This window comes from Ptychodera flava, chromosome 13, assembly GCF_041260155.1.
Source record: "Ptychodera flava strain L36383 chromosome 13, AS_Pfla_20210202, whole genome shotgun sequence".
NCBI lineage: Eukaryota > Metazoa > Hemichordata > Enteropneusta > Ptychoderidae > Ptychodera > Ptychodera flava.
This window is the reverse complement of record NC_091940.1, coordinates 36,359,794-36,385,547: the sequence shown is the minus strand read 5'-3', so window position 1 is coordinate 36,385,547 and position 25,754 is coordinate 36,359,794. Positions and strand designations below refer to the sequence as shown.

At 37.0% G+C, this 25,754-nt stretch overlaps 2 protein-coding genes across 4 annotated transcripts in view; both read right to left on the bottom strand.

Annotated features, from left to right (window-relative positions):
• LOC139148322 (tyrosine-protein phosphatase non-receptor type 2-like) overlaps nucleotides 1-3,264 on the bottom strand; it is a 34,436-nt gene extending 31,172 nt beyond the window's left edge. The window contains exon 1 of one of the 2 annotated variants that reach the window (XM_070719700.1): nucleotides 2,915-3,264. In XM_070719700.1, coding sequence (XP_070575801.1) covers nucleotides 2,915-2,989 — 75 coding nt within the window. In that variant the 5' untranslated portion in view covers nucleotides 2,990-3,264. The remainder of the gene's footprint in view (nucleotides 1-2,914) is intronic. The other variant, XM_070719701.1, reaches the window with a different exon arrangement.
• A 2,098-nt stretch (nucleotides 3,265-5,362) lies between these two features.
• On the bottom strand, nucleotides 5,363-25,086 carry LOC139148323 (eukaryotic translation initiation factor 2 subunit 2-like). Of its 2 annotated transcripts, none has more exons than XM_070719702.1 (8): nucleotides 24,905-25,086; nucleotides 22,748-22,925; nucleotides 22,267-22,355; nucleotides 15,107-15,290; nucleotides 14,782-14,855; nucleotides 8,057-8,205; nucleotides 7,377-7,519; nucleotides 5,363-6,692 (listed from the first exon to the last, which is right to left on the bottom strand). In XM_070719702.1, the coding sequence occupies exons 1-8, from the start codon at nucleotides 24,920-24,922 to the stop codon at nucleotides 6,517-6,519; spliced, it is 1,011 nt and encodes a 336-aa protein (XP_070575803.1). In that variant the 5' UTR covers nucleotides 24,923-25,086; the 3' UTR covers nucleotides 5,363-6,516. The 2 variants fall into 2 exon arrangements, with proteins under 2 accessions (XP_070575803.1, XP_070575804.1); XM_070719703.1 differs by having other exon boundaries at nucleotides 14,782-14,840; nucleotides 24,905-25,081.
• Between the last annotated feature and the right edge of the window lie 668 nt (nucleotides 25,087-25,754).

The window sequence follows — 25,754 nt, the reverse complement described above, 5'->3', positions numbered from 1 at the left end:
AAATGTAACGTTTATAGTATTTTATTGTTTCTGTTTCCGTCGAGCGCTAGATACGTGACCCCTACCCCATCATTGAAATCCAAGATGGCGGTCAAGATGGCGGCAAAGATGGCGCCAAATGAACCCCATGGGACACGATTTGATTTTGAGAACATCAAAATTCATTAAATGTAGACCCTAGGGATTACAAAAATGTAGGTTAAAAAATACATCCATGGGGTGCATGGGAACCCTACCTTTCGACTAGACTATTATGTCCACTTGTTCACTAAACACTGTCTTTCATATTTTTATAAGTCAAGGTGAAATATATTATCACCATCTACAACAGGATTGAGTGTTCCGTCACTGAATATACACACAGAAATGGAGTGTTATGTTCACTGCCACGTGATGCCTCTGAAATTCCATCAAAAGTAATCCAGAGACCAAAGCCCTGTCTCTTTGATCTCTTTGCTCTGTCCTAATGATCAGTTCTAAAGTCAGATCTTAAGGTTTTTTCCCATTTTTTCCACCCTGGGACAGTTTTTGTCTGAGGTTCAGACAATGAATTAGTAAATCATGTACATGAAGCCTTATTCCTCTCACTCTGATTTTATTTAGTAGAAGCAGAACATCAAAATATTGGAGTTGGAGAATCAATGCCCACTTTTCTCATGATAACTTTCTGAATAACATATTCCTCTATCGGTGAGAATGATATACAGATTAAAAGGGTGATGAGATTTTTTATTTTCAAACTGACAGGTACATGCATTTGTCAACAGTAAGTCTTAGCACACATACAACCTGTCTTGAGTTTTGTGGAATAGTATCCTCATATTGGTTCATTCAATTTCCCTCACCATCACTATATGGTTGGATCAAAACCGTTTTACTTTTATGATGTGACTCTCACTGAACAAAGAGAACTTCTGAACTAGGATCAGAGATTTATTCAGGGAGAAAACTACAACTAAACTGTCATACGATATCATGCCATAATTCATATTTATTTGACAGGGCATTACTGAAATACTCTTCTCCCTGACTACGACGGCCTCGATTTTACATTCAACCAATGGTGTGAGTAGCCTTCTCATAAAGGAATCCAACATTTTGATAACTACAATTTGACCATCCAGAAAGCACTATCTCCACACACTGGTATTTATTTCTCTTGCAATGCTGATGCCCTGAGCATGTTGAGCATGACTAGCTTGAAAGGTCACACTGTAAAAGAATGACAGACATTGGCAAAAGTTGTAAAAGTAGCATAAAGTATATCTAAGATATGTCTGTCAGCAGGTCCTGCAGATATAGCGGTCTGTCACAGTTAAAATTGGCAGTCGAGGAACTTATCTGATAATAATGACCATCCAGGAAGCTGTACATAGCCCTGCCTATCTCAAGTAGAGAATTAGAGCAACAAGAAAACTAGGTTAACTATTGGAACTTCACAAATCTGTCATAAGGGACCGTTCAGTTTTTACGGCCGGGGGGGGGGGGGGGGCGGCAAAATCTTGTCGCCGGTGTTCAAAAAAATGATGACCCCCCCTGCATTTTTCGCTGAAAAATGATGACCCCCCCTTTGTCAGACGAAAATATTTGATGACCCCCCCCCTCCGCTGAAAAATAACCAAAACCATATGTCAAATTTACCCGCATGGTTGGATTTGAACTCCGGTACGCAGCGCACTTTATTCGTGTAGCAGAGATGCCAGTGCACAAACTTCTCAGCCACATCCATGCAAATGTCTGTTAATTAGGACGACTGTAAGGCAATTTTGAACTTCATTTCCATAGACAACTTATGCCATGGACATTGTATAAAGTAAACTTTATTGGAGTGGTTCGCCAAAGGCATCCCTCCGGTTAAGAGGGTCATGGGCCATTACGTAAAGTCAACTTTATTCTAGTGGGCCACCAAAGGTGGCCTGCTGGTAAAAAGAGGGTCGATCCATGGCCATTGCACGAAGTAAACTTTACTGAACAGGGCCGCTGAAGGCGTCCGGCCGTTAAGATGGTCATGGGGTATTACAATAAAGTCAATTTATTGTAGTGGGCCGCCGCAGGCGGCCCGCCGGTAAAGAGGGTCGATCATGGCCATTGCATGAAGTAAACCTAATTGGAGTGGTCCGCCAAAGGCGTCTGCCCGTTAAGAGGGTCATGGGTAATACATAAAGTATATTTATTGTAGTGGGCCGCCGAAGGCGGCCCGCCGGTAAAGAGGGTCGATCATAGCCATGGCATAAAGTGAACTTTATTGTAGGTATTATGTTTTTGAAAATGTGGTGACCCCCCCTTTCCTACCAGTGAAAAAGTGATGACCCCCCCCTTCTCGGATTCCAAAATTATGATGACCCCCCCCTGGATTTTGCCGGCCCCCCCCCCAGCCGTAAAAACTGAACGGTCCCTAACTTTGGATGAGAGAGGTGCTCGAAGGGACACGCATTGAACTTAAGCCGATACCAAAACAGGAAAACCTTTCATACTTGTGAGTCACTTTTGACGCACAAACAGTGGGATTTATATACGAACAAAGAAGTAGGGTGCATGTACGGGGTGTGCGATAAAGATCTCGTTGATGAATATTCATGAAAAATGGGCAAACATCCGTTTGTGTATCGCTATCCTCTTGATCATGAAGCGTAACACAAAATTCGACTGTGACACTGTGACCCACTGCCAACCTTGAAAACTGATAACGTCAAGCCTTGGCTGGCGGAGGAGATCTTTGTATTTTAAAGTGCCTTTCCGACTCCGCTAAATTAGTTTTGTGTACTTTGCCCCCTTCTCTGTGTCACCGTAACCGGACGCAAAACGAAACTTCGCATATTTTAGCATTCGGTCGCAAGATACAACAGCAAGTTCTGTTTACATTACAATTGCAACGTTTGAAAATAGTCGTGGAATATTAGATAGTGTTTATTACCGCAAATGACATTGGCCATCCATTCCGTTCGTCAATCTCTTGGAACTCTTCTTCCAGACCGAACTCTTCTTCCATAGCTGTGGACGTTTTAATAATCCACGAACATTATGCGGAAGGGTCCTTGCTTCTTGTGTTGGCTCCAGGCGTCTTTCCAGGAAAACCCCATGCGCACAGGGTCTCGTTCACCGGAAGTTGGCGTCCCCAAGCCGGCGTTTCTTCGAAAGAGGTCATTTGGCTTCTGCAGATTGTTATCTTCACACTAGTCTAAGAGCTTCCATATTTTTCAAAAAAAGGTATTCTTAAATCGAAGTAAAGATGATAAGAATTTTCTGTACAGTTATAATGATTTTGAGATGTATGACGATTTGGTGATCGACCCGTAGAGGGCGCACTTGATCATACCGATATATTTTGCTCTTCTTTCTGGTTAAATGACTAATTTTTTCAGAGAAGTTGCTTTATAATTTTGTTCATTTACTCGACACATTCATAGTTCTATAGATTTGTTTTATTTGCCATTTTGTTAGAATAAATTTGTCTTCTTTCAAAAAAGTTACGGTCACCACTGCACTGCTGATTTTAGCATGTATTTGTGAAGTATGAAACTAGAAAAAATACAATTGACATGAATTGTTATCGTGTGATGTACCTTGGGACAGAGTCACAAGGGGTGTCCAATGTGGTACATGCAGAATTTTTGTTTTATTTTATTTTATTTATTTATTTATTTGCATTACTGTACAATGAACACATCGCACCAAGTGTGCCTCAACAACAGAAATTTCCACTGCAAACGTAAAGAGCACCTGGCACAAAAATAGAATGATACTTTAATATGGTGCAATGTGGTTGTCGAGCGGTAGGATAGCACTACTGCTTGCAAGCACTGGTGCATCAAGTATATACTTGGTCAAGAGATTTCAGCCAATGGGTACAAGAATTATCTTAGCAATAGAAGTACTGCAGGACACCTGTATTTTTTAATCACCATCCTACTTTATAAAGGTAGTATGCGCCTTGAAAGTGAAAGAAAGTTTGTTTCTCAAACTTTACTGAATGAAACCTACAACCATTATCTTACCAAATCAACAATAACATTTACAAAACCCACAAATGTATGTTCAATGTTAAGTAAATTTAGAAAATTCATAAAATTGGAAATTTCTCTTGGCTAAAATGAGAATGTGTACATACCTACCAAAGCAACCCCTCATTTGAAAACTTCATATTCATACAAACATTTGAAATTTAGGAAATCAAAAAGTATAATGTATGAGTTATTGAAATATTGTTAACGAAACTTTAAAAAGTGTGCTGATGTGAAATTAATTAATCCTGCATAAAAATTGCTAGCTGGTGAACTCTTGCAGTCTTTATGAATCAAGATATCTTTGGAAATTCTCAAGAGAAATGCACTTTTGTCCAGCTGCAGGAAAATGTTCTGCTGTAAGTGAACTGGTGAACATAATTTGCATTTTATTTTCAAGGGCATGTTGGCGTTCATAAATTTGCCTTTTTCCAAAGCTATCAATCTCTCCTGCCACTTGAGCTGAACTGTGAAGTGTCTGGTACAGGTTGATTCCCATACTATTTTGTACAATAAAAGTTATTGAAATACTTTTTTATGTAGTGAACAATGTACTGATGCGAAAAATAAAATTACCATGATCTGTAATGAAAGTATAGTACTTTGAGCTTGCACAAAATTACTTAATCTTTTCACTTCAATTCGGTGTACAAACAGATCAACAATCACCAATAATAACAATGTTTGGGCTAAACCATCTTTGAGATGGGTTTCACAATAGGCCTATGCTCACTGAAAGATCCTGGTCCTACTCTGACATTTTTCTTAAACTTCAATCATGCAAGATACATACGGTAGGAAGTTAAAATACAGGACAGTCTGTGAGAGGAAGTGTTCTTCTTGGAGATGATTAACTTCGATAATATCATCAGCAGTAACAGTACTGATGAGAGTAATTTTACACGTCACTGTGACAAAATGATACTTTCAATTAAAGTTATTAAAGAGGTCCATATATCTTTCTTTCTTGAATTTGACTTTGCTGTGTGTACCAGTGATTTACTGTCTGTTCTGTGCTGTTTTATGTCTATGTTTACAACAGTTACTATTGTATCACGAATTTTGACTAGTGCTATCGGATTATGGATTGGTATGATTGCGATTATTTTATCAAAACATGACTGCAAAACCAATTGGAAAAGATAAAGTTGACACACAACTATCAGAAACTCTTAGTAGATGGCAGATATGGTAAAACCTGCTCTTCTTGAAACAAGTTTCGCAGAGAGAGAGAGAGAGAGAGAGAGAGAGAGAGAGAGAGAGAGAGAGAGAGAGCCTTCATCACAGTGATGGTGGGACTGCTCTGTGATTGAGAAATTTTTTTTTCTAGCATCTTCATAGACATATGGAACACACACAAATTAGAACGCATCAACTTTTTTATTATCGTATGTGAACATACAATGTACAAGATTAAGTGTCTTTTTTCTTAAAAAATTGAAATATACTGCAAGAACTGTTGAACACAGGGGCCACAATGGCAGTGTGTCCTCACTGTTAACTTCACGTCCATGTGCAAGGGCTATTATAAGAAACATGGACAAACTAGGCAACTTGTAACTTTATAAGTCGGAGTCTAGAAGAAATCATTGTGGAGCAATCGCATAGGGTGACATGTTTCTGAAGTTTCTGTTAAGTGTTCTCTTGGTTTGAGATATCACAGCTGATCTTGGCTGATAGAGGGCGCCATGCACTTAACTGATCTTGTAAATTGATCACCAAAGGGATATTGGAGAAAAAACTTGCATCTACATATATCACTTAAGTCCAAGTGAAAGATGTGAATACCAATGATTAATGCCACTGACTTTATCATATATGCTACTTTTGGGGCCAAAAGATATCTAGGTAACAGATACAATCAAATTCACATCAAAAAAATAATTTTACTCAACACAAGACCTCAATCATTTACTTGAAGTTAGTCACACATGTCAATAAATACAATTCTTCCGAACTCATTTTGAAATATCCTTTGGCAAAGTATGATCCTTTAACAATAATCTGTGATCTGGCTAAGGTGTAAAGTTTGACGTTATCAAGAAGCTGGCGATCAGGGATCATATTTCTTAGCCTCAATGACATACTGTCAAGTAGTCATTTTAGGGGATTGAAATAAAGAGATACTTCACTGATGGCTGTTTTGACAAAGATGGCTCCCTAAAGACTAACAGCACAGTCTGTCTTTCAAGATTTGCCAACACAAGATATTTCATCATGTTTCAGAGTCTCATCAAAATAACAACTCATTGATAGCACATATAATTTGACTTATGATTACAGTACAGCATCTTCCTACAAATTCATTATATATATTCAAATAGGCATGACTCTCCAACTTAATAATTGACTTTGACATTGAAAAATCTCGTTTTTTCTGTTTTAAAAAAGGGTTTGCACAATTTCTGAAGGCTTTACATCAGTACTGAACTGACAAGAACTTTATAGTGCACTTTATAAAATGCTATTGAATGATGAATCTCTGTAACTGACATTTGATAAATAGGAATTAGTTCTATTTTGTTTTGGCTCTGATTTGAGCTCTCTTCATGGTGACGGCCTGGAAACCAGACTTGATGCTTGCTACCGAACATCTGGAATGACACTTCTCACATTGAAGAAAAAATAACCTATTGTCTTTCTGAAGAATGGTGTCAGGTGATCGACATGTATGACATGTTACATACTCCTCTGTGAACAAAAGAGAACAGATTTATTAGAGAACTGTCCAGAATTATGTCAAAAAGAAACAATATATTTACCAGCAAGCAAAAACATTGATGACTTAATGCTTAGTACACACAAAGTAATAACTTCTTGTTGTACAGAAGAAAAGCACATAAACTTTACTATCTATATATTCAATATCTAATTTAATAATTAAAATCAAAACAGCTATAAAGAACTGCATGCTGGGTTATACAGGAATTTGAGCAGTTCACTGGTGCATTATTACCGTGTGACACAAGACAATTTTCAAGATGCCCCTGTATCTGTGGCAAAGTTTTTCTGTCACAGCTCGATTTCACCAGATCAGACACCACAGCCAGGCAAAAGTTAACAGAATGACTTCAGAGTCTACCTGTGTACAATGCACTGTGGTTTGAATCCAGACCAGAATTCACTTCTCAACAATTAACAATACCTTTTACACATGTACGGGATGAGTTGACAGCTGAACAAGGTATATCTCAAGCGACTCTTGTTGATATTAAAAACAAAATAGTGAAAAAAATAATCAAACATAAAAGCTGCTGGCCCTTTAATGAATGATAAAATGCTGTTAAGTCTACATTGATTTGATTTTACAAGCTCTTATTTTTGAAGCTGTACTAGCATACTGAATGGTTTGATGAAAGAATAAAATCTACTTACTTATGTAACGTCTGAGGACGTTTTCAATCTGTTTTTGTTGAAATCTACCTTTGATAATAAGTTGGTTATTGCCGTCAATTGAACCACTGGTACCCAACTCAGCCAGCAAGAAAGCAAGTAAATGATTTGGCTGACGGTGAAGCCTAAAAAATATGAGAGAGATTAACCAATATTTAAGGACATTCCTGGCCACTTAGTGACATCCTAGAATGGTTTCTAAGGTACTGATATTTTGCAAACAAGAAATAGGCAAGAAATGCATGAAGGTGCTGCATGCTTATGTAATTTATTGTAAACACTTCAATTATCCGTAAGTCTTTTTTCAGGGACACTGTTCAATATGTCTGAAATGTTGTAAATCTGCATTTCTTCTTCAATGTACATAAAGGAGAAGTTAAATGGCCATCAATGTTTTTCAGATAAAGAAAAAAATCGTTATTTGTGACACCTTTGTGGCCTTGTGACTGCAGCACAGAATGAACAGAAGATGAACATTTTCATAAAGTACTTAAACAGCACTGAGAACACAAATGCACAATCTTTGATATTATTCTGAGTATTTTTGTTCAATGTACGCCCTGATTATTGTATTGCTGCTACTTAACACATATTCAGTCCTGGCCATTAGAATTCTGTTCTCACTTGACTAATCCTTGAGAATACATATAATAACCACTTACATTTTACAAATATCTGCAAAATTAACAAATGAAGATTTCTTGGCACCAACTCTGACAACTTGAGGTGGTCTCATGACAAATCTTTTCTTTTCTCCAGACACCATGTCTGGATTCTTGGCTCTCATGATGTCAAACACTCTCGTTAATAGCTGTACAAAATCAAAACAGTGAGTAAAATATGTTGTTTATCATGGATTCAGAAGTTTGATAACAGAGAGATCAAAAACAACTATCAAGCAACAAGGTGAGTTTTGCCAATCAAATATCACAAAAGTTGGAAATTGCTATAGAATATATGATAATGCTGAGATACCAAAACTACACCTACTGTCAGCTGTAAAGTTCTGGATAGTCATGAATACATAAATAAAATTCAATTTGGTAAAATACCGCAATTATACGGTGTCGCTCAAATTGATCAGAATTGGTACATACCAGTATGGGTACCAAAGATCAACAATAAATGTTGTTTCTATCTGTTCAGTGCAGAAAAATTCTACGTTGATGTTATGACAATGATTTCTGCACAGTACAACCAGAAAAACAACAAGGAATATTTAAACCAGAAAAACAAGAGTGACAAAAGTAATTAAGGTCTGAAACTTTAGGTACTGGAGAACTTTAGCAACATGCATAGCAGAAAGGCAGCTAGCCCCCCTTAGTTTGACCATAGACGGTCTTCCTCCCCTCTACTGACGGTCTTCCTCCCCTCTACTGTCTATGGTTTGAGCAGGTCTGTTAATATGTAACAGTTCATAAACAATGACAGGAAATGACTCAAGTCAGGGGAGTAAGCCTGTTTCAAGCCTGTTTCAGAATTTCGCTTTTTTTTACCTCATTTGCACATTTTGACACTGATGTGTTCATTTGAACAAATTCACATCTCAACCCTACATCTACCTGTACACCAAATACTGAGACGGTAGCTTTGGCGGTATGGGAGCCTTTGTGTGTGACGGACATACGGTACATCCGTACATACCCACAAATATACAGACGCCACTTGGACTCATCATATAAGCTCTTTTTGGTATTTATACAAAATAGTGTCATTGACACTGTCCTCCCATTTTACAGAGATACTAACTACTAGTACACACATGACATTGCATTCTTACAGCTTGACTAAGAAAATTCCATTGCAAGTCCACATTAATCTTATACCCAAGCAATATGAAATGCTCCATCTCATAATGACTTTACACATCTGACAGAAAACAACCCTTAGGACTCGAGACTATCATGTTTTAAAGCAATCCAACAAATACTTTTGGAGAAAATGATTTTTTGACAAAAAATGGGGAAAATTGCCCCAAAAATACAAATATGAAAATTTCACCACAATTTGAACAAATCTGACAAAGGCCAACCCTAGGATCATACATACAAGTTTTCAAGGCAATGGGATGAGCACTTTCAGAAAAGAAGATTTTTTGACAAAAAACGGGAAAATCGCCCAAAAAATACAACTTTCAAAATTTCACCACAATTTGAAGAAATGTAACTTGAGTCACTATAAAGAGCCTACATACCAAGTTTCAACCAAATCTGGCCAGTGGTTATAGAGTTTTAGCAATTTGCAGGATTTTTCCTTTTTTCCCCTTCATTTGCATATTTTTGACTTTGACATGTTTATTTCAACAAATTCACATCTCCACCCCTGGGTGCATCTGTCCACCAAATACTAAGATGGTAGGTGCTGCGATTTAGGAGTTTTTAATGTGGACGGACATACATCCACACATACTAACTAACATACATACATACAGACGGACAGACAGACAGGCAGATCGTCCATGTAGCCGACACGAACACGAAGTGTCTGTTACCGGCTACCAAATATGAAAAATAGTAAAGAATGAGTTACCAAATCACTATCAGTTTTAAGTTGCAGGTTGAATCAGTCTGTGCCTTTGTATAAAATACTATAAAAATAGTAGAAAGTGAACCAGCTGAAAGTTAGTCGAACCGCATATCATTTGCATCTCATTGTCGGCTACATGGACTGTGTGCCGACAGACAGACAGGCAAAACAGATAGACATGCATACATGCATACAATTAACCTCCAACAGGCGACCAACTTGTCAATATCAGCTTGTTCAACTTAATACTACTGCTTGTAATAATATAAAAGAGATTAATTACATTCTAATTAAAGTAAACAAGACTTGCTTATCAAGATTTACGTCATAAAAAACAGCATATCTGTCAGGTTATAAAGAATCTTCAGCTGGCTATCTTTATCAGTATTTTCATCCTATTAACCAAGCACATTTTAACTTTCAAATTAACATTGCAAGTAAGTTCTGTTGAATAAGTTGAGCCTGTAGGTACTCAGAGAAAGCACACAGAAGAGACAAATGTTTGCAACTTAAAAAGTTCAAGGTCATCAAAAGCATTATAAGGAATCATGTAACACTTTCATTGCACTGTTTACACAGATTGCATAATTGCTATAAATAGCACATGAGGAATCTTACAGCCCAGCTTTACCATAAAAACGCTATCACTTTTTTGCCTCAAAAAGTAATTTTATTTTATCCTTACCAAGTCAACCATAAATGGAAATTGGAACTTTCTCTATCTCTATTTATTTGACCAACCTATCATGACAAACTATTATGAGCAATTTCTTTTAGATAACATACAGAGCACAATATATGACGGTTCAGAATATGTCAAAGTTGGGATTCAGGAAAGTTGCCTTCACATGTTTTAATCCTCTAAGATGGTACGCATTTCACGTTGAACTGTCAAAAAAGTTGAACTTCTAATAATTCTACACTAAAATCATTTTGGCTTTGTTGATTTCCTAATTAATTCAATTATTTAAAATCATATTAATTATTTTTTTTTGGGTGAATTGATAGGGTTTATACAGTACAAGAGTTACATACAGTGTCAGTCAAATTCAGTTAAAACATCAATTACCGTCTAACATTGCATCATTCCTATAAATAGCACCTCAGCCTGGAACAGCACAATCATAATCTGCTCATTCACACAGGCAGTACTTGACTTTGAATGAATGACCTACTACATTTCACCTATGTACCAAATTTGAAAGCATGACAAAAAGTACCACAAATTTGCAACTTTCAGCTGAGTTCAGAGTCATCTTCAGGTCACTCCTAGGAACCTGCACACCCAATAAGAAAGTAATGGCATACACAATACACAGTTTCAAAGAAGATTTTTTTAACCAAAAATGGCAAAAATTGCCCAAAAATACAAATATGCAAATTTTGCCATAATTTGATGAATTCTATTTTGAGTTATCACAAGGCACCTGCTTGCCAAATTTTAAAGCAATCCAAACATTTGTTTAAGAGAAAAAGATTTTTTACTAAAATGGCAAAAAAAGAAAGAAAAAATTCATTAAAAATAGAAAGCATCAAATATTGACATCAAATCTATATGTTTAAATGAGTTAGGCCTAAGGTACCTGAAACCCAAATATGACAGTGATCAGATGAGTAGTTCTTGAGTTATTGATTTTTGACCATTTTCGCTGTTTTTTCTACCTCATTTGCATATCTATGAGACTAAAAAGTTCATTTTAACAACGGCACATCTACACCATATTTAGCATCACTACACAAAAAATCAGCTTAATACGTGCAACGGTTCGTGAGTTTTTCCATTGGACGGACAGACATCCATACATACATACATACATACATACTAACATACATACATACATACATACAGACAGACATCTCACATACAGACTTTTTTCAACCATATAACCTCCCAATTGCCATATATGTATAACAAGCGACCTAGCGGCTGATATAGCTCTGCTGTGTTTATGTAGAGAATAACTATTTTTGACACATGTTGGTGGAGAAGATGGAAATCTTTGATAGCTCAATGCTATGGCCAGAAAAAAGTGGCTAAAATACGCTGCAAAAATACACGATTGAAGATTTCATCATACTTTGAATATATCACATCGAATCATCTCTAAGAACATGTCAACCAAGCTCATGTCAACCAAAGCTATATGATGAGTAGTTTTTTGAGAATAAAATTTTCTGACAAAAAATGGCAACAATGCCCCACAAAAATAAAGATTGCAGATTTCATCATAATTTCAAAAGATCAAATTTAGTTCATCTATAGAAACCTGTATTCCAAATTTCAAAGCTGTTAGACCAGTACTTTTTGAGAAACACATTTTTTGACCAAAAATGGGAAAAATTACCCCAAAAATTTAAAATTGCAGATTTCATCATTATTTCAATAAATATCATTTAGTTAATCTATAGAAACCTGTATACCAAATTTCAAAGCTATCAGATTAGTAGTTTTGGAAATACACATTTTTTGACCAAAAATGGCAAAAGTTGCCCCAAAAATACAAAATTACAGATTTCATCAGAAATTCAATATATATTACTTGGCTCATCTGTAGAAACCTGTATACCAAATTTCAAAGCTGTCAGACCAGTACTTTTTGAGAAACACATTTTTTGACCAAAAATGGCAAAAATTGCCCCAAAATTACAAAATTGCAGATTTCATCATAATTTCAACAATTATCATTAAGGTGATCTGTAGAAACCTGTATACCAAATTTCAAAGCTATCAGATGAGTAGTTTTGGAAATACACATTTTTTGACCAAAAATGGCAAAAATTACCTCAAAAATGCAATTTGCATATTTCTGCACAATTTGAACAAATCTGAAATAGATCATCCCAAGAGACATATGTACCAAATATCAAAGCTATCTGACTGGCAGTTTTGAAGAAGAAGATTTTTAAAGATTTTTTTACCAAAAATGACAAAAATTGCCTTAAAAATACAAATATGCAAATTTCATCACGATTTGAACAAATCTGACTGAAGTCACCCTAAGTAAACTGTATATCAAATTTCAAAGCAATCGGACAAGTGGTTTCAGAGAAGAAGATTTTTTTACCAAAAACACCAAAAAATGCCCCAAAAATACAAATATGCAAATTTCACCACAATTTGAACAAACTGAAGTGAGGTCACCCCAAGTGAACTGCATATAAAATTTCAAAGCAATTGGACTTGCGGTTTCAGAGGAGAAGGCAATTGTTGACGGACGACGACGGACGACGACGACGACGGACGACGACGACGGACGACGACGGAAAATCAACCTATTTGATAAGCTCCGCGTCGCTGACAGCGGAGCTAATAAAACCAAATATGAGCTAAAAAGAACTAAGTAATCATTACATTCAACTTTAATGGCCAAATCAGTTTCACAGAATAAACTACCTTAGCTCTAAAAGTACAGACTACCATTGCCATGACAGTTATGAGTTAAACAAGTCATCGTTGATGACACAGTCCCCACTTGTTAATGGGTATGTATCACAAAACAAATCGACGTGCATATCTATGACATTGGTCAATGTCCTTGTACCAACTTTGAATAAAATTGGTTGAAACATGTCTGAGTTATGGCTCTGTACATGAAAAAATTGTAATAAAATGACCGCCTAGCGACCATACTGGATTGTATCACAAAACAAATCGACGTGCATCTGTATGACATATGAAGTAATCCTTGTACCAAGTTTGAATGAAATCCAGTGTTCTCCCTGAATAAGGTAACAGGGGCGTGGCGCCCTCTTGTAAATTCCGAGCGCCCCCTTGCCAGAAATGAAAAAGATTTATTTTTTGAAAAATGAAACAATAAAATGTACGGGGAAAAAAAGTTGACAGTGATTTACAAGCAAAATGCGAGCGTGAGCGTCGATCCTGCAGACTGCAAACGTAATTCTCATCGATCTTGCAAATCTCGCGAGTTTGTGATGTCATCCGAGATCATAAGCCCATGTGCAACTCATCGAAGGCAGCCATATTTGCATGGCTCTGCAGTCCGTAACGTTACGTTAGCCACGGTCCCTCCATAGGGACCGTGCATTAGGTAACCGGCTTAGCTGAGTAAACATGGCAAGGAGCTGGAGGGTAACCAAGACAGCAGAGTACACTGAAGTTTTTATAGGAGGTTAGAATTTCGTTTGTGTATTCCTTCCAAAAGCAAAACAACCTAATTTTAGGCTCGGTCGGACTTGTATCAGGATGAGAACACGTGATGTTATGGTGATAATTTTGCCATCGATGAATAAATGTATGTCTCTAGACTCGCTATGTTTTCGTTTGTAATAAAAGTTATGGAACACTGTTTCAGATCTCTTTTCCTTTGAGTTTTTTGTACGAAAAAAATCTGAAAAAATGCTCCCAAACCTGAGTGTTATGGTGATAATTTTGACATCGATGAATAAATGTATGTCTCTCGCTACGTTTTCGTTTTCAAAAAATGAAATCTTCATAATTGAAATCAGTGAACTGTAATAAAAGTTATGGTACACTGTCTCAGATCTCCTTTCCTTTGAGTCTTTTATACGAAAAAAATCTGAAAAAATACTCCCCACGTGCCACCAAATGACACCATTTTATCGCTGTTTTTCAAAAGCTCCAACGGCAGCAGGGGGGACACCCCCCTCCTGACCTCCCCCGCGACCGCTGACGCGGTCGCTTGTGGTGCTTCGCACCACGTCTTCGCCCTCTTCTCAAAAAATCCTGGGGAGAACACTGAAATCGCTCCTTGCATCTCTGAGATATCTGCGTGAACGGACGGACGCACGGACGGACGCACGGACGCACGCACACACGGACATGACCAAACTATAAGTCCCCCGGACGGTGTCCGTGGGGACTAATAACTCAGTAACTCACCTCATCATACGTGTAGTCTCTTTCTGACCCTGCCCATGATGTACTGTCTTTCTGTTTACCTGAAAGTGATTCAACTGAAATGAAAAGTTGCAGTATATAACATCTGCACTCAAGATTATCCTCTTTTGTGCAAAACTTGTGTATATTCTGAGTTGTGATACTGTTTCTCCTTTTATCCTCGTATTTCTCATGTTCCTAATCAGATTTTATGCCGCTGTAGAAACCTTTACTCGATACAAAGTAAATTGATGATCATATTCTACTCTGGCTTTCTCTAAGAGAGCAGCAAATTCCATTCAGGAGAATCGAACAGAAATTAACTTACTATCTTTTTCATCTTCCTCAGCTTTTTCATTTTCATTTTCCTTGGAATCATCATCAAGCGCTGGTCTCTTTTTCTTCTTCTTTTTCTTTGATTGTGTAAAGTCAAATTCGGCACCTATGTCATTATCCATGGCAGAAATTTTTGTATTTTCACCGTCTTTGTCAGCATCTTTACTCTCGGAGTCCTGTTTGACCATGGTGAGAAAGAGTACGTATGAGAAAATATGCACAAAAACCTATGCCTTTCACTGTGTAATTCACACACTGACTTGCCAACACATACACTAGTTTTCTTTTTAAACACATTTCTGATGAAACAACTGAAGAAATGATGCAAGACACCACTCTGATTGCATGTCACTATTTGGTAGTAAATAGCTATGTACTAACCAGAGTGAGCGACCAAGAGCTATGAAGTCTAGGTTATCAACATTTTTAAATTAGAACTGTGCCAGAGTACAATCATACAGATTTATTTGCAGTTACCTAGCTAGTCTGCAGGAATACTGACATCATCATAATACTGGTTCCAAGAACCTCAGGATAGACAATTCCATTACCCCTGTGTTCTTTTTCGTCATATTGTGGTAATTTATAGTTAACTAATCACAGAGATCATGATGTGACTGGTACTTCAGCTATTTGTTGTTAGTGATAATCAAACATTTAGGCAAGTACCAGTTAAATTAGCATAATACAAATACTGATAGCTGACCTCTGTTGCCAGTAGCAATGTCATATTCTATGCTGTACACTTAATAAAGGTACATTAACTTTACGGGCAGAGAATGAATCCAAGCAATCTACTATTATGGATACAGGTTCATTGGTGCAATTGGAAATTACATAACCAGTGTTCTCACCAGAAAAAAAAATTGTGGGACATTTTGTCCCGCTGACCAAAAAAAAGCGGGACAACAGATGATTTTTGGAGACAATATATAAATATGTTAAAAGAGTCAAACTGCAAATATAACGAACCTTATTCTATGTATGGAAAAATAAAGGACTCAACAACTCATTCAGCTTAACTTTTTTATAAACACTCGGTAAACATATCAACTGATATTGAATATCAGTGCCTTTTAATGAAAAGTCTATGGGACTTTTGTTCTTTCCAGTGTGAAAGTCCATTTCGGGGCCCTCTACCATAATAGTTGCTGGAGTGTCCAGCCGTTCAGCTCCAAGTTGATTTCTGTCATGAGTTATGTTGTTTTGCACACTAAATCTGAAAATCCCCTTTCACAGTCAGTAGAAGGAACAGGCCAAGTCGGTGCTATGGCATCTCAGGGTTAGTGGTAGGATTTTCAAATTAGTAGCCACACTTACTCAGTGTGGCTAATTTGGTCCTAATTTATTAGCCACACGCAACTTTCATTAGCCACACATACTAAATGCTGGTAGAAATATATTGCTTCAGTCTTCAAGTTTTTGATCATTGATGTGATACATTCATAAATGCATTCACATATATATATATATATATATATATATATATATACATTGATATGAGATTCACTGCAAAGGCTACACAGACAGTAGACATGATCTTCACAGTCAACTAAACATTTGTAAACACACATTCAGAGACACACAAGACCTTATAAACATTTTTCAAGAACAGTCAAATCATCATTATGTGATTTGGGAAAATTGTTTGAACTCAGACCAAAATAAAAATGAAAAAGAGTAAAATATTGATGAACATGTTACATCCTCATCTTTTGTTGTTGATTTTGCAAAACCTGGATTGGACTTCAAGATCCCCAATCGGGATAGGATTTCAATAAAGGCTTACTTCACTTTACTTTACATGCCTACCCAAGTTAAACCCCGATACAGAAAGGTGATGAGCGTATAATAGATCATTACAGTTAGTAAAATTACTTTTCCGATCAGAAAAACTATTAAAAAGGTGTTACAACAATGAGACATTGAAGTTCCAGCGACAGCATCGTTAGGAAAATGGCACGTTTTGCCAGTACCTTCATGAATCTGTGTCCCTCCGTACCCCCGTTACCTAAATAAAATAGTCCCACTCCGCACATCCGCCATTGTTATTGTCACTCAAGGCCACGATGCGACGTCGGCTTTTCCTTCTCTAAATATGCAATTTCATTTGTTTGACGCTATTATCCATTCATCAGTGAAGAGTTTTTACCGGTGACTATTACAACTTTCACTGCTACAGGGAAAGACACTAAGGGTTGTCCGATTGCCCGGGGCAAGTGAAAGTCGCGTTCGGGCAAGTGAACCTCCGATGCCACTTGCCCGACGGGACAAGTGAAAAAATAATACCTAGAAATCGAATTCACGAGAGCGATTTTCTTGTGAGGGAACACGGACTTAAACAACAAAAAAAATCTCATATTATGTTATTGCGAACATTTCCATAAGATTTTTCATAAAATTGCATGACGAGTTGATGAAAGAATCATGTAATCGCTTTCAATAAAATGCAGTTTAAACAATACCACGGTTAAATACCGTACGCTGATTTTGCATATGAAAAAGCTGTTCAGCTGGTGGAGCGTACGTTCACCAAAGTTCATTGCATTGACTGTGAGGTTACTGTGTCTCACAATATGTCGATACAGTAAAAAAAGAAACACACAGCGGTTTTGTGCTTTGTATGAACGTTTATAATGATGTAAACATAAAGTCCAGTGGTGAAAAATCACCACAAAAAAGGGAGTTTTACTAAAACGTACTCTTCAATGTTAACTTGTTGAGTGACAGTGAGTGGCATCGTGGCAAGACCGCATGCAATGAAAGTCATGAGCAAGCTTTGGTGTCAACGGGTCCAGTCTTTGAATTTTCAATGAACACTGACTTAATTTTCAGGTGAATAAGCTAAAAGTTACTTGTCCGTGGCGACCAACCTCTCTGTTTGTGAATTTTCCCATTCTAAAATGACTGTCAAGAAGCAATTGGAGCGAGTTGACATCGAGAAATTCAGCTTTCAAACACATAGAAAAAACACGACGCCTTAGGTTGTTGGTTTAAATTCTATTTAGTCTGCGCATGAGCATTAAAAAGACCATAGGTTATTAGAAAAACATAGGATACTGGTATAGTGCAATGGTAATCCAAACTTCATAGGGCTTGTGTATGATGTCAGCGCAGTAAAAACATGACAAAGAAGTACATTATTTTTCAGAAGCTTCAAAACATTCCTTTATAGCTACAGATTTTTTTCTTTCTGTATATATAAGTTAAAACTTTTAACTGCAAAAATACTTTGAAGGTACAATTAAAATGGCTGTTATTATTTGTACATTAAGACCAAAGAAAGTAAACATACAAACATATGAACTGTTAGAATTTTTTCTATGAATATGAAAGCCCCACTAGCTGTAAATCCTGAAATTTGTTGACATGAAAAGGCTTCCTATTTTTTCTGGTTTTCTTTAAATTCTACCCATTAAGAGGATATAGTCTTTTACAGCTTTACAAAACATTCTTTAGTGAAAAATTGGACAAGTAAATTTACATTTTAACCATTATTTTGATTTCCCACCATACTACAAAGAAAACAAAGCATTTTTGTCCCAGTTGAAAACATTCAACACTATGCATTACATTGGACTACTCTGTTGTTTCCGTGAATATTCAAATGCATATATGCACGGTGTACACTGTTTTTGCTATATTTGCATGGGTGCCATTTTACGTTTGGGCACACATTATTTTTCTTGTTCAAAATTGCACATGCAGTCTCACTGGGCAGTTAACAATACTTGTATTCCAACCCCTCAAAGAGCACATTCCCAAAAACTTGTTTTAGTTCAGAAGTAAAATCACATAAAGAATGCTAAATGATACTGCTAGTGGGGCTTTGATAATTAATTTAATATAAATGAGCCATCCAGCACTCTTAAAAGTGTGAGGAGAACCCTATGAGAATGTCTGACATTTTCTCATGATAACATGATAATTTTCAAAATAAAGTGTGTGAAATGAAAAACCTTCAAACACGTAAATTATACTGGGCAAGTGGTTTTCCAATTCGGGCAAGTGAACCGAATCCCCCACTTGCCCGAAGGGCAAGTGGATAAAAAATAAGTGTCTTTCCCTGTGCTATGTCGTTGTTTTACAAGATGTAAACCGTTTGATATTGCAATGTCGACTTGCTTTTATGTGCAGTCAATGCACATGCCATGCCACAGTTACACGGTTCACTATGCTGTTGATCGACAGCATACACAACGTTTTTGTTTCACGTTTACTTTTTACAACTTAACAAGTTATGATTAATATGGAAATTTCACTAAAATGTCGCTGATCCAGGGATTGTGTAATCAGTTTGATTTGATACTGCGATATGAAATACTTTGTCAATAAAGCTCGGAATCGTCGCTGAGTTTTGCTGCTTTTGGCTATGGTTGTCTATCTCAGTATCAACGTGATCGGCTTTTGGCTATGGTTGTCTATCTCAGTATCAACGTGATCAGAATGCCAGTTCATGGAGATCGATCGAGATCGCGAGAATGTAATTGTAACTGTTTTCTGTATTTTGTCTTCCTTTACAATTTCAAGTAAGTGCTTTAAATAAAGAGTTTTTTATGTTGTCTTTAGCATATCATTGGAAAAGCATTAAGATTTGGACTATTTAGTTATCATCAGCTGTCGCCACGCTTTTGAGATCGTGGCGATTGCCGATGGGTTTTTGTTCGCCACAAACAAGTTTTAGTCGCATTTTGCGACTGTGGCGACCTCTACCGCGAACCCTGCATATATTTAGATTAGGAAACATATCCCTATGATGTCTGTAAACAATCATCACATTTTGACGTGAAATTTCGGTCGCCAGCCAAGGCTACAAATTTGCCAATTGATTGAAGCATGGAAAAAAGACATCTATGTTCTCACGTACCGGTATGAGTTCACCTAGAATAATATACTTATCACAAGCGCAAGCCAAGAATTGATAATATTTTGCAAAATAAGAGAACTTTTCTCCAACTATTCCACCTTTAAACCTCTGAACTACTTTTGGAATAATCATCAACGGCAGTGGGCAAGTTGTCAATCATTTCAAGTCGTATGTACGAGGTCGCGTAGGCGAGGAATGGAGCAAATGCCTGATGACATCACACAACACGTACGTCCCGCGAAGTTTATACATGATTTCAAACATAGCAAAGACATTATCTCAGACAAAGTTGCGTTATTTTTCAAGAACAAAAATCGACTGAATCTCAATGGTATGAACACTATAACGTCGCGCCCGACCATACCCTGGTTGCCATGCGAAACCCACGGTATAATGCCACCGGCTTCGAGTTGGTTGTTTTTGAAAAATGTTCATGTAATTCCTTAGCTAGGATATACTTCATTCTTGTGTTTTCGTAGTTCGGATTGTCGTAGCCTATGAAAATATTGATTGTGCCCATGACATCTCCAGCTTCAGCGAATTCCGCGGACACACCGGTATGCATGCAACGCTAACACGTCCAGTGCGTCAGACTACCACAGTCTCTTGTGGTTCAATACACAACGGCCGCTGTGTGGTATACGTAATGCATACTACACATCGGCCATCGTGTATCGAATCACAAGTGACTGTGGTTTAAGTACGCCCTCTGACGGGCATTGCTTCCAGATTGCCTCGGTTTCAACCAGGAAGTGTAATTACTCGCGTCAATCATTTACGTCTATGGTGAGAAGTACTGGCTGTATGATACGGCCGGCCGCGGCCGGCCACACGGCTGGCTCCACGAAAGTTTATAATTTCAAAGGCGCGCCACTATTGGCGCGCACGGCAAAGAAATCTGTGACAAAGCAGAAATATACGCGAGAATGTCACGGAATTGGGGCCTGGTGAGAACGCTGCATAACTGTCACTTTACAGTGATGAACAGGTTAAGTAAACAACTTATGTGAAACAGAGTTTTCAGAAGAAAGTAGTAAAAGGTAAAAATTTTGGCAGTTGCTCTAACTTTCAACAAAGTAAATGTATAGTGCAAATGTACCGTTGTTTTATGCCTATTTTACTGGAACCTTTAACTTAATGAAGTCAGAAAATTATCAACATGCCTCATGCTTCATAATAACCACTACAGCAACCATATTTGTGATATGACACAATATTGCACACATTTTTCAATCTATTTTCTCTGAATGATTTGATTTCATCAGAAACCATGAATATTAATGGATCAAAACTTTGATAACATAGCCAAGAAAACTGTTTGACTATCAAAGATGTCCTCTTTGTTCCAAGAGGTTAAAATTTCATGACTACTTGGTTCAAGCAAGTTGAGAATCTGACCAATATTCAGCGAACTTGGTTGAAGCTACATCCAAACGAATTTCTGTGCAACATGATATATCTGGCATTCAAATACCCTCTGGTAGGTTGGGTAGCGATTTTAATTTTTGACATTTTAAGATCACTTTGATGAACTTGTTTTTCACTTATAATTGAAATTAATTTGGAGGAGTTTTGCACAGAAAACAAGTTTTAAACACGATTCAACAGAGCCACAAGAGAATTAACTGACACTGGCCCATAGAAATGATTACCAATTATCCAATTTTTGCATCTGGTTTCAGTCAGTAATGTCCAGCACATTTGGGTCACCGCTCATCCATGAAAGTTTCAAATATTGTGTGTACATTGCACAAGACCTGTAAGTGACTTTTCATCGGCCACCACATTAGCGTTCAGTCAAATTTCCCTCTTTTAAAAATATTCAGCAGCACAAATCCTCTTGACAAATGTTAGATTGATGTCAGATTGACAACTGAATTTTTCGTGTGGGCAAGTTCATTGACATTTGAATTAGTGATGGAAGTAGGTGAAGTAGGTGTTTTTTGTAGAAATCCATGTTCATTGCTACAACTTTCATAGGTTTTTATAATTCCCTATATCACCAAAGAATATTACAGCCATCTTCCACAACAGTCTGCATATTTATTCAAGCAGACTGATCCTTTCAAAAATGTTTCAAATCCCAGTTCAAACCAAACAAGCATCAATGCAGGTATCAAAACTTGAAGGTTTGCACTATTTTTCAGTTGAACTATTTTTGTGGGCAACGAATATGTGAATTACTGGTCTTGTGCCACATAGAAAGATGGCATTGATACCAGAATACATGACAAGTTAATTGTAATATCATTTTCCACCAGATGCATCAACACATTGTCACTTACAGGTAAAGCGTCTTCCAGTCCGTCCATGTCAAATATTTTCTTTTTTTTCTTTTTCTTCTTACCACCGAATTCTAAATCCAGAGTTATATCTGAAATGATGAATAATGAGTAGAATATTTATGATTATGGAGTAGAAATGGATCCATGATGAAATCCTCTTCATGGTAAAAACATATTACAAAACATTACTAATGATTTCGATCAAGTGATAACAACATAATTAGAAAATACCAGCAAAATTTATCTGACCACTGAATAAGGATGGTATCCATGATTCACTGTTCTCATTTTGCAACCAGAAATAAAATACAGTTTATTTTTGAACAAATGTCCACTTTTGAATTTCTGTTCACATCAAAAACATAGCTTCACATGTCAATACTTGTATATGTTAGACGAAGATCATCTCAACGTGTATAGGGACACAAATGTGTAAGATTACATGGATATCTGATTCCCTCCTGGGATAAAGGTCTCTCACCTTCCACAACTTTTTCTTCTTGGACAACAACTTCCTCCTTTATCTGTGTTGTATTGTCATTATCTACAGGAGTTTCAGTCGGTGTAGATTCTACTGTGGTTTCACCTGTGAGTGCTGCCTCCATATCAAAAGGAGTCTTCTTTTTTTTCTTCTTTTTCTTCATGGAGGGGTCGAAAATCTATGTGGAAAGAAGTCAACCTGGGTCAAGCAGTGGAAATTGATCATCTTGCATAAACAGTTCCATATGTAGCTAATGAAATCATTACTGATTGTGGCTTCCACAGGCGTCTACTTTAGTCAAGTTGACCTGTTTTGCAATATGGAAGACTAAGGAACAACAGGTTTCACGATCAAAGAAACTTCATTCGGGGAAGTCAATGGGCTCACATTGTGCATGTAACTTCTGTGAAATTTAAGAATTCTACAATTTAAGCAGGTTGAACTTAGCACAGTTCCTATAGAGATATAGCTAAATTATTAAGAGTTGCTCTTCAACTTTGACAGTGTGCACAGTCAGTATAGGCAGGTTGATATGTTGAATGCGTAACGCTTAACGGGAAAAGGCTAGTTGCCACTTGGATTTTTAATGTTTTAGACAAAGATGATGCTGCAGGCACCTTAACTTGAAGCGTCTGCGACGTCTACCGTCCATACAAACGTTGAACACTGCAAGGAAAGCATCCATGCAGGGCCAGCTATGATCGTTTTGAACAGCAACATTTTAAGTCAGCCACATCTCATTTTCCTGAGTAGCCAACTCTATACATAGATAAACACCGCTGTTTAAAGCCCTTTGGTCAGAACCACTGATCATAAATTTCCTAATACATACAACTTATGTTTAAAAGTTGATGTATCAATCACCTGATTTAGATCGTAAGGGTTACTCTCTCATGCTGTATCAGTGTATGAGTAATTGTCCATGCATGAAAATTGGGGGCCTCTCTCAGAGAAATCCTACCGGTGCACTAAGCTTTGATCATCTCCACAGCCAAAATCACAGTCCTTAGCAATTTGTACAGTTCTTAAAGTCCGACATTTATATATCAATAATTCATCACATAAGTTATGTAATCAACTGAATCAAACCAAAATGTTAGTTTGCTGTTGCCATTGTTGGGCCTAGCTGTCGTGCATGTACTAAGGACACCTTTGCAGTGGGGCTTGGTTGGTTGCGAGGGGCGTGATCTCTTGTATTCTTATATGTGAAATCAAACAAATGACTTGATAGACTATACTATTTTCTGCAAAAAATTCAAGGGTTTTACATGTGTGTTGATGATGGCCCCGGAATTTTCTAAAATGACCCCTTGGGACAGGAGTAGGGGCCCACAGTGGCAACCTGTTTTGACATCCTAGATTGACCACTGCCTAAGATTGCACAAAATCATCAACACTTCCTGAAGACTAGACAAGACACTGTTGGGATACAGAGGCAAGACTGAAAGTGTAAGGTAGGTTCTGAGATTTAAGCACATAATGGTGTTGTAACTTCAAGATTTACTACAAGTAAGGACAAAGTTGATATGTTTCCATAAAATGGGATGGTTCCACTCTGAAAAGTGGTAATGTACTTTCAAAGATCCCGGACAAATTAAGTTGTTCTAAGGATGTAAAAAAATAGTTGTTCTAAGGTCTAGATATTAAATTGCTGGTGATCAGAATGAAGAAACGAAATTACTTTCATTTTGATGAGAATTAAATGTTTTTGTCATTTAAAGCAATCGCCATGTAATAATACATACATTTGCAGGACCGACAGAAATTTCTTTCATAGCTTCACGATGGGTGGAGGGGTTGTGTGATCTAATTTTCATTGAAAGCTAGCTACGTGCAAAGGAAACCTCAGACGTAACAGCTGTGACATTGTGAGGTTATGCAGTAATGCACAGGATCCTGACTACACCATTTTACGACATGGCTACACCATGTCTGACGTTAAAACAATAGTGGAAACGTTGTGTAACTTCACGGAACCAATGCACAATACATTTCTAGCTTGAATGGCAATCAGACGATCATTTACATTGAAACTTCCTTCGTAAGGAGTCAAGAACAACTTGTCCAAGCAACCTGGTGACGTAAAACGGTTTCAGCCGCATGGGCAGACACAGTTGAAAGGCCATCGGCCAACGTCAAGGAACAAACATCACTTACCGCGTCGTCTTCAGCCATATTTATACTCTACTGGATGCAGCCGATACCAAACAAGAATGGAACAGCGTAAAGAGTCTTGTTGAATCGAAACACTTGTTTTTCTCGCTGTTTACTCGCAGTGAACTAATCTTGCATCACCCAACACATGAGGTTCGTGACGTCACTGGCACTCATTCCGCATTGCGCAGGTGGCGAACCGTGTTGCAGTACTCTCTTCCTTCTGTCATTGGTGGCGCTCTTCACAAGCCGGTACTTTGTATTCTCAACAGGTGAAGATTGACCCTAGGACCTTTTATATATATATATATATATATATATATATATATATATATATATATATATATATATATATATATATATATATATATATATATATATATATATATATATATATATATATATATATATATATATATATATATATATATATATATATATATATATATATATATATATATATGAGCAACATACAGAGAACGGCATACATGACGGTACAGAATATGTCAGAGTTGGGATTCAGGAAAATTGCCTTTACGTGTTTTAATCATCCAAGATGGTAAACATTTCACTATGAACTGTCAAAAAGGTTGAACTTTCTAATAATTTTACATTGAAATTATTTTGGCTTTGTTGATTTCCTAATTAATTCAATTATTTAAGATCATATTATTTTTTTCTGGTCAAATTGATAGGGTTTTTACAGTACACGAGTTACATACAATGTAAGTCAAATTCAGTTAAAACATCAATTACCATCTAACATTGCATCATTCCTATAAATAACACCTCGGACTGGAACAGCGCAATCATAATCTGCTCATTCACACAGGCAGTACTTGACTTTAAATGA